This window comes from Toxotes jaculatrix, chromosome 13 (genome assembly GCF_017976425.1).
Source record: "Toxotes jaculatrix isolate fToxJac2 chromosome 13, fToxJac2.pri, whole genome shotgun sequence".
Classification (NCBI taxonomy): domain Eukaryota; kingdom Metazoa; phylum Chordata; class Actinopteri; family Toxotidae; genus Toxotes; species Toxotes jaculatrix.
In genome coordinates this window covers 20,535,052-20,544,951 of record NC_054406.1, presented here as the reverse complement: position 1 = coordinate 20,544,951, position 9,900 = coordinate 20,535,052, and the positions used below count along the sequence as shown (strand labels likewise).

The 9,900-nt window shown below is 40.5% G+C and overlaps 1 protein-coding gene across 1 annotated transcript in view; it reads right to left on the bottom strand.

Moving 5' to 3' along the window:
* Nucleotides 1–3,905: 3,905 nt before the first annotated feature.
* Nucleotides 3,906–9,900, bottom strand: part of LOC121192112 (retinoic acid receptor alpha-A-like) — a 67,367-nt gene continuing 61,372 nt past the window's right edge. The window contains exon 8 of the mRNA XM_041053675.1: nucleotides 3,906–9,894. Within this exon, the coding sequence (XP_040909609.1) occupies nucleotides 9,617–9,894 (278 nt within the window). The 3' untranslated portion in view covers nucleotides 3,906–9,616. The remainder of the gene's footprint in view (nucleotides 9,895–9,900) is intronic.

Sequence of the window (9,900 nt, the reverse complement as noted above, 5' to 3'; positions counted from 1 at the left end):
CATGGTTTTATTGGCCTGATTCTTTCATGACTGAGCAATACAGACCAATACTTAACTATTAAATGTTTGTGTGTGTATGAAATTATTAAATGCTGTGAGGTTATGTAGTTAACAGTCTCATGAAATAGAATCATTAGTTATTGTGATAAATTTCCTGTAGACAGTGTGAGTTACAGTGTAAACCTATGAGCTGTTAGCTATAGTGACTATAGGTGCAGGTTTATAAAGGTGTACAGAACATTGACTTCATTGCTTAGACTCAGACTTAGTGCAGCACGAGGTCACCACTGAAGGAAGCAGCAATTGCCCGATCATGGGATCTTTAAAGGTATTTGACCACTGGTGGCACAGTGGAGCAATGTTGATCATGACTCCTACACACATCTATCCCCTACAATATATAGAAAATATGTTAAGTAGCCCATGTCCTCCTTTTATGAACCCTGTCAACATACCCGTCTTTTGTCATTTCCTGTTTACTATCAATTTCCCTTCAATGAGAAACAGGCATAGTGCGTGACTCTAAACCACGCCCCCCCCCCCCCCCCCCCCACAACCCCACGTGCATACTTGCTTGCGCCGTGGTTAGCTAGCATGTTTACCTGGTTTAGTGCGACTCTTTTTTTCATGTGGTGTTAATTTACGGGTTCTAAAATTAAGTCAGTCAGTGAAGGTGAACAAATGGAGAGAGTAAAGGCTGAAAATGGAGAAAGAAGGACCGTCATGCAGTACGAGACACCTGAACAGGTAACATTAGCTTAGTAAATAAGGCTAAAAGCTAACATCTCAGATAACTTTTTCTGCTGTCAGTGGTGTAAAATAACTAAGTACATTTAGTCAAGTACTGCGCTTAGCAACAGTTTTGAGGTTTACAGTTTACTTTTACTTTACTTATTTCCTTTTTATGCAACTTTATACCTATGCTCCACCATATTTGAGAGGGAAATGTACTTTCAAATCCACTACATTTATTTGACAGCTTTAGTTATCTTTATGATAAGAAGATTTTACACAATTCATAATATAACAAGTTTTTAAAACACTATCTATTGTTTGATTAAACTTGAGTTAACATCTTCATCAGAGACTTTTCCCTCTAAACTTCTCACATGGCTTCATTTCAGTAAATGCTCTTATGATCCAACATCTCACTAATAATCAAAGATTAGAGAAAAAGTCTCTAAAACTGAAACCAGCTCAGTGAATCACAACTTTATTTTTTTTTCTGATTACCATTAATCGGGTGTCCCTGTTTAGAAAGTCAAACTAGCACCACCTGCAGCAGCTACAGCATTAACATGCTGCTGATGCACTGATGCTTCAGTATTTATCATTAATTATGTCATAAATAATAATATATCAACCAGAGGGTCCAAACCACTACTTTTACTTTAATACTTTAACTATATTTTGCTGCTTATACTGGTTTATACCTTTACTGTATAGCTAGCTAAACAGCATGATGACATTACAGTAAATAGAACTCATAATAGAAACAGAACAGTCAGATTAAAATGATCATCAGGGTCAATCATTGTTCCTCTGGTAAAATAATGGCATCTGGGCTCACTGCAGGCAGCACAGAGAGACAGGAAGAAGGAGAGACATGCTGAAAGCAGTGGCCAGACGGGGACAAGCTCTGGAGACACAGATGATCAGGTGAGAAAGCAGAATGTGCACTATAATTGAATTTAGTAGAGCACATAGACAGTAAGTGCAAGTGTCTCAGTAATGGACTACAGGTAAATGCATCTTGTGTATGAATTACTGCAGTTACATGGACGGCAATACTCCAGTCTTAAATCAGATTAAGACTCGAGTGGACAACAGCAGTTTTTCCATGAAACATTTAACAGCTGACAACAACTAAAAATGAGCAAAGCATTGTGTTGATAGAAAACCAAGTTAAGAGAAATGTGTCAACATTTTACTTGTTTTAGCTTGTTTGCTGTTGTTTTATGTTTCATGAAAACCAGGTGTTGTCCACCACTGTGTCTTACCCCCCCCCCGCCTGTGTGCAGTGGTGGACATGGAGCGAGAACCAGACAGAGACAGCAGTGGTGTAGTGGTTTAAATTCAAGTTCAATCAAGGTGAATAAATCTATGTTTTCATTCACATCAGATGTTTCAGTGTAAATGCACAGACTTTTATTTTGTGACAAATCAACAAAATACAAATGAAGTTGGACTTCAGAGTCCATGGCACATATTTTAGTTAAAGAGGTAATAAATCATTTGTTCAACTACAGCATTAATTGTTGTTCTAATCACAATATTCACTTAAACATTCATTCATTCATTTTCTACCGCTTAATCCGTCAGGGTCACGGGGGAGCTGGATCCTATCCCAGCTGACCATGGGTGAGAGGCGGGGTACACCCTGGACTGGTCGCCAGTCAATCACAGGGCTTCACTTAAACATGGTATGTAATTTTTTTCCCCATTGCAAGCTTTCCTGTAATCCTATAATGTAAACAGTAAGCAACTGACCAGCAAAACAAAGTGTAGGTGGAGAGACTGTCTTGGAGAATTCACAGACTGTTCCTTTAAATATGAATTCATATTGTCAGTGTGTAGTCTGCAGAACCATGATCATTTATAAATATCATAGAGTTGTTGTGAAATGCACTCCGAAAACATTTTGGGAGATTGCTCTCATTTGCCCCCTCCCCCCAATGTCTATAGCATAGCTACACCCTTGATTTTAAAGCTAACCTATGCCTTTGTGTGTCACAAAAATAGCTCATGTTCATGATAAGTTGAGTTGCCATGGTAACTAATGTTGCAGGCAAAGCCTTTAAGGAGCAGGTTTAGTGGATTGTGGATCAAAACATATAATAGAACCACCTCCTCATCACTCATACATAACAAACCATTCCCCAGTCACCATTTCTACATCACCCCAGTTTTGACAGTTTTCACATCAAAGTGAAAAGTGCAGCTGAGCACAGAGTGACATCCTTATAAACCAGCAGAGAGACTTTACATGGCAATGTGTTGTAACTACAGTAGATGTTTACAGTACATGTTTCCCTCTCAGGTTATAAAGCACGGCCTCTGTGGCAGGCAGGCAGGAAATAAACAACTCTGTATATTACAAGACAACTTTCTTCATATTTTACTTTCCTATTCTGGACTACTAAACATTTTAAAATGGAATTCTGTAAGTTTGTAGAGCTGGTGTTTGTAACTTAAACTGTATAAAATCATCACTTCTTGCTGCTGCAGTGACTGAACTTAGCAGCAGAAATGTCACTGCATCTTTTTACATTCGTTCGTTGCTCATTGCTCATGATTGGTTGTTATAAACTCCGCCTCTGTCATGTGCACAAGCTCATAGTTGAAGGGAAGATTCACCCAAAACTTGAGATGTAGGTGAAACTCTTATTTTGAACCCAGGATCCTGTAGATGTCCGGTGATAAAGCTGCAGTAACAGATTTTTTGGCTTCTTGGGACAGCAGAGCAAGATGTAAACACACTGGCATATATTCATGTTATAAAGTTGTTATGGTTCACATGTTAGCAAACACTTTCCTATATCACATATTCAGCAAACACAGAGCAGCATTAACGTTCATCCATCAGAAACTGTATTTTTAGGTCCACTATTGGTGTGGTTTATGAATAGCAAAATAATTGCTAAGTTGTTCGTTCATATTGTTTTTCTGACTAACATTTTTAACGTGTATGATGTAATAACCTGCAGAGGCCACTGTTTAAGATTTTAGTCTGAATTCATCAGCTCCTTATCCTAGCCAGCCTACTATGAACCCCAGGCATTCACTGTGTGTCATCAAGATGCATGCCAGTCTAATAAGGTTGATACCAGGGTTTAGATATTACATTATGGATGCACACACAAGTATTTTAAAATAAATATATTTTATTACTTTGCCAGGACAGTTCGTGGTAAAGTTAAACAGTATATGAACATAAAAAGCATATGTTAATGTACAAACAGAGACAATATTTAAAATGGAGAGCAGGAACAGATCGAAGCTCAAACCCCAGAGCAGCTCCTGAGGTCAACTTCACCCTACGGGCCAGCAGCAGGGGCTGATGGGATGAATCCACACCAGTCCCTGCCCCTTCCACCCTCGTGCCCAGTAAGATGTGATCATCATGTCTCATATTAACACGACTATACAACACTGCATATGATTGGTGGTGAGGTTCTCTGAAACCTATGGGGAAAAAAGGCGACTATGGACAGTTTGTGATGTCTACCAAAAACACCTTCAGGACAGACAACAACAGAGCTACTGTCAGTGATTGATACTGAGGTTCACAGTCATGTATTCTGGCTCCAGTTTTCATCTAGTTTTGGACTGATATGTGGGGCTGATACAGGGTTTTTTGTGATCCTACTACTGTGTTTCATGTTTTCTGGGGTTTTACTGGCTAGTTAGCTACTAGTAAACTAATCCTTTGTTCACATGATATTAGTCAGAATGCAGTTATGTGTGGGGAAAACTTTAGCAGTCTCCTACTTGTAGAGTAGTAGAGTGTAGAGTTGGACTTTTCAATTGTGGACTTGGCGCAATGAGTGACACCTTTCACATTACACATATTTATATGATCTATTATTACTCTAAAAATATATAGTAGTGGCTTTAAATATAATCCCAGTGGTGGTTGTCTGCTGTCTGATTAAAGGGTGATTTTTTCCGTGGACTTATTATTGTCATACACTGTTAACTACATCTGATTCAATCTGATTAAATCAAATCCTGTTGGTTTGCAAAGCTCTTATTCACTTACTCAGTCAGCTCCTAGTTTGTTAGTTGACCTGTTAACCAAATAGCTGTCGATTGATTGGGTTTGATTGATTGACGACAGCTTATTGGCTTCCTGGCAGAGCCGGGGGGGTGGGGGGTGGGTGTGGGGGCAGCTCTGTTGTTTGACAAGGAACAGGAACAGATATCAACGATATCGGGTGCTGAGGTGACTTGGTTGTCCATTTCTGCCACACATAGGTTTCTCATTGTCCCAAATTATAAATGAGATTGTTGTGTGAATTATGACCTGGATGCCCAGATCAGCCCATCAAGTTCCAGTTCCTCCTCCTTAGTTTTACACTTAGATGTCAGTTGATGCTCCCGTCTTTTCCACAGAGCTGCCTAATGAAATGCAAAGCACACACCATTTATGTAACATCTTTGCAGTGAGCTAGATAGTAGAGTATTACAGTTACGTCGGTACAACATTCAACAGAAACGAACAGGAGTAATTCAGCATTGTGAAGTTGTTTCCTAAAGGAACAGATAACAGCTCCTGCTGTGTCCAGGCGCCTGAGGGCCGGCTGGACGCTTCAGGGGTGGATGTGGACATTCTTCGGCTGTGAAGGTTTTCCAGCTTCAAAAAAGAAAAAAAAAAAGAAAAGAAAAACACCTAGATGCCTCCCTTTATCTCTCACCAGGAGAGCAAGACAGAAAATCAAGGGAGAGCGTTTCCTATGTTACAATGATATAGAAGTAAAGTATTAAAGTATTCCGTAACACTGCATATCATTCTTCTGACTCCATGACATTATTCACATTCAAACACGTTAAAACGAAAAACTAAAACAGCTCTGGTTTCCCTTATGATATGTATTTCTGGGCAGGGATGGAATGCAGATGAGTTTTTTTTTTATGTGCTGCTGAGACCCAGAACCCTTCACAGCCCTGGGGTCTCACGTTACAGAATGACTCACCTACTCACCGCAACAGTTTAGACCATTCGGCAAATATTTCAGGGTGTTGAAGACAATATGTATGGGAATATATTTGTCCCAAAGTGGGGGATTTTTTTTTTAATTAAAATATTCTGACCTGTCATTTCCAACATCAAGGAATGAATGTATTTTTCTATAGGTGGACTGGCTCACTCCGGTCTATATACTAAGATAACTGATTCTCAGTTCTAAAGTGAATTCCAAGTCCATTTCCCAAAACATATAACTACTTCTTTTAGTCAAAACTCAAGAACAAGCGAGTCAGTGGACCTTGTATTCAATGCAGATTCATTTTCAAATTCAAAACTGGATGAATCAAACTGAATACCTGCTGGCACAAACATACCTGCTTATTTCTGTTAAAAACCTGCCCGTTTAGAGCCCAAACTAAAACTGATTCCATCTGTCCATTCTGTTGTCATTACTGCATTATGTCTAAAAGAAGAAACTCCCATTTTTCTGAAAGCAGTGTGAGAGTAATTCCACAGCTGTTTTAATATCAGTGTTCTTTACGATGTATAACTTTTACGCTCGATTAGTTTAAAGTTGAACTTTGGCCCGCTGCTGTGGTTGAGCAGGTGCTGCTGTTATCTTTGATACTATTAAGTTTTAGTACTACAGCTACATCTCAAAGGTTCAACCTGTTTAAGTGCTACAGTTAGTTTGTCCCCGGTGCTGTAAGTGAATAACCACTTGATATTAGAATGAATGGAGCCATTATTCAGCCAGCAGGGACAGCAGCGTAGTGAGGGATCTGGGTCCTATAAGTGGCTATAATGGAGTTTAATTCTCATTGTTCAGTATTATGTGTGACCTCAGCTGTGGACAAAAGCAGCTTTCTAGGATCATCTTTTAATTTCAGTGGGACCACTTCATCTGATACGCCACACCGCCTACTTCCCCGCCAATGAGATTAAGAGCTCAGTTGGATCTCCTGTCAAAAGAGAAGCTTTACTCAGCTGTACTTCTCAGGGCGGTAGAGGGTCATCTGGGATCTCCTTTAGCATCATTAAATGTAGCTTACACTGTCAAGTCAGAAGACTAAGGCGGACATTTGGAGCGGATTTGTGGATACCACACCATCATGTGCTTTCTAAATTTGTGTACAATCTTCCCGACCCACACAGCTCGGTCATCAGTGTGTTTTAAGGATTGCATTGCCCCTGTGTTTGACTGGTTCAAACAAGACACTTCTGAAAAGGTAGAGAAAAGCGGGTTGCGGAGCTCTGCTCATAAGGCCACAACAGAGCCCATGTGTGTTTGCAGAGCCCGGTTGGTAGTTCATTCTGTTGGTGGTAGATACACACTCATCAGGCTGACATTCAGGCATTTTTTTTTGGAAAAGTCAGAGCTGCCATTGGCTGTGATCAGCACAAGTACAAAGCCCAGGACTGCTGGTTAACAGAGGAAGCAAGAATTTAGTGGCATAAGGCAACAATAGGGCGAAAGGAAAACTATAGTTTTATAACTTGGGTCATATTTTTGTAGGTTTCTAACCATCAGTTATGCTGGTCAAAAACACAACACTAAAAATAGAGATAATCACGTAAGTAGTGAACAATCTGACAGTTTAGCGAAACCACCAATTTTCAGGTAAAACCTCAAGTGAGGACGCTAAACTGTCAAAGTTGAACTGCGACATTGGTCTGTAAACTGTGATGGATGTTCACAGTGCACAGTTTGGATAATAATTTTGCACTTTAACTTTAACCTAACATTAATCTGCTCCAAATGAGGGTTTTGTCTGATGAGGTGACTGTTTGTGCTTCTGAACCAGTTTGAGCAATGTTGCAGCATTTTAAGATCTTTGCAGTTAACGTGGCGAGGAGCTAAGAAAGCTAGTTGCATCACTTCAAACACTGGTTTAATACAACTTGGGTCTTATTTTTGCAGTTTTGCATGATTCTTATCAGTGATAACACAATACTCATCAAAATAATTATTAAGACTGGGGAGTCTGCAGCATTGTCCTTGTCTCCTTGGGTTCTTACCAGATTGTTGTAAAGGTTTTAAATAAAGACTATGGTTAAATGAATTCACTTGGAAGAGAAAGTACAGGCTAACAGCAAAATTGTTACACAAACAGTCTGCACCAACGTTCGGTTTCACCTCCAAGTGAAGTGCTTTAGATAATTTGGCTGCTGTTTGGCTTTGATCTGAGAGCTCTGTGCTCTCAGATCTCTGCAGTCACTCTGGCGAGTACAATATTAGCATAACCAGTAAAACATAAATTACATTGAAATTGAATTATTCTCTAACGTGAGACTGTGGAACTTTTGAAAGGTAAATTAGTCCATCCAGGGGTTTTGCTGTTTCTCTATAACCTAATGGTATCTTATACTAGCTAATGTTAGCGAACACTGGACTGATATTGTAACTGACATTATTAAGTCAGTCGCTGACTTGATGACTTTTCCATTCGTGCTGCTGAAAGACTGACAGACTCCCTTTAAACCAGACCAGAGGACATGAACGTCGTCTCTGCTTGGTAGCAGGAGAGCAACATGCCAGTGAAGTTTGAATTATCTATTGTTGTCTCAGTTTTATTGCTGCTGTGCCAACATTTGTGTTCCTTTGTGTTCTCTAGTAAATTAGTTTCCCTGGCAATGAGACATTTTCTCTTCTTGTACTTTTTCTACTGAACAAGGAAATCATGCTGGTGGAAATTAGATTAATAAATAGCGAGTAGCATAATGTGAAGCCAGACATCTTCCTCATACAATAAATGGACACTTGTGGTTTGAGGCCAGTAGAATTAGGCATGATACTGTAGAGAAACTGATCTTTTAGGGGGACAAGTTGTGTCACCCCACAGGCTCGTTAAACTGATCACGGTTAAAGTTGAATCATGATCCAGTAGAAGTATAGGGCGTCCTATGCGATCACAGCCTGTTGCAGAAAAATCTCTGGTATCTATCAGCAACCTAATTTCCCCAATTTGTTTTGACAGTGAGGTAAACGGATTTACTGAGGAGATACAGCCACCAAATGAGTTAATTTCATGGACAGCCTGATTCTAAATCTAATCTGGTACGTCGGGTCTCTGTGGTTCATGCCGAGACTGAAAAGTTAAACAGACGCAGTCAATCCGATGAGTGTGTGTCAAAGGCTGTTGCTGTTTTGCCTCCCTCCTTTGAGAAAACAGTTGGACAGACTTGGCTGTCAATATGGAGAGAAGCTTTGCATTCTGGCGGTGTGGATGTACACTCATTCATGTAGAGACATGAACTAATAAGTGTTTTAAAAGACAAAAAACAGTTTTAAATATAGGAACAAATATAAAATATTAGACTTCCATAATGTCTATATGCAATAACATTCTAGATAACTTTTTGAAGGACTTACAATTAGTCCATCTTTAAACCTTGATGTATCGCCTCAAAGATAATATTTAAGACAATGAAAAAGCACCACAAAATTCATCATAGAAACAGAGATCTAACCATACAATGGTATGTACAATGTACGTATGCCAACAACATGACAGATGAGAAGAGATGAGGACAGAGTAAGAGAGAGAGAGAAAGAGGAGTAAAACGACTTATCCAACTCCCGTCATGCAGATAAGAAGTTACACAGGAGACCTGAGGAGTATCATCTCTGGTGGGTTGCAAGGGCCACGCCCTTCCTGTCACAGTCCCAGAGACACCATGCCGAATAAGAGCTCAATTCAGAATTATACACAAAGCACTGATCCTTTGAGGCCTCCGTGTTGATGTTTTCTTTTTAAGGAGGGAATTTTAGGGGAATGGGAAAAGAAGAAGGATATAAAGATAACGTAATACCAAGCGTCGGAGAGTCGGGGCAGACGGGTTATAGGGGGTCGACGCCTTGTCCGGCTGTTCTTTTTTGTGCAAAGAAATGTCAGAGTACGTCTCAGAGGTGCCCGTGGGCGCCTCCTAGGGCTCGTCGCTGGGCGGTGTTGCTGTCGCTCCCTCGGTGTCCAAGGACTCCGGCGACTCCAGAGCAGTGGTGTCTTCGTTGGGGCTTTCCTTACTGCTGGGGCTGGCCCCTGCCTCAGCTGAAGTGCTGCTGCTGCTGCTGCTACTGCTGCTGCTGCTGCTGCTGCTGCTGTTGCTCTGGCTGTCTTGGCCCTCTGAGTTCTCCAGCATCTCCTGGATGAGCGGTGGCATGGAACCTGGGATCTCCATCTTCAGAGAGATGACCCGCTCTGCTCCTGCAA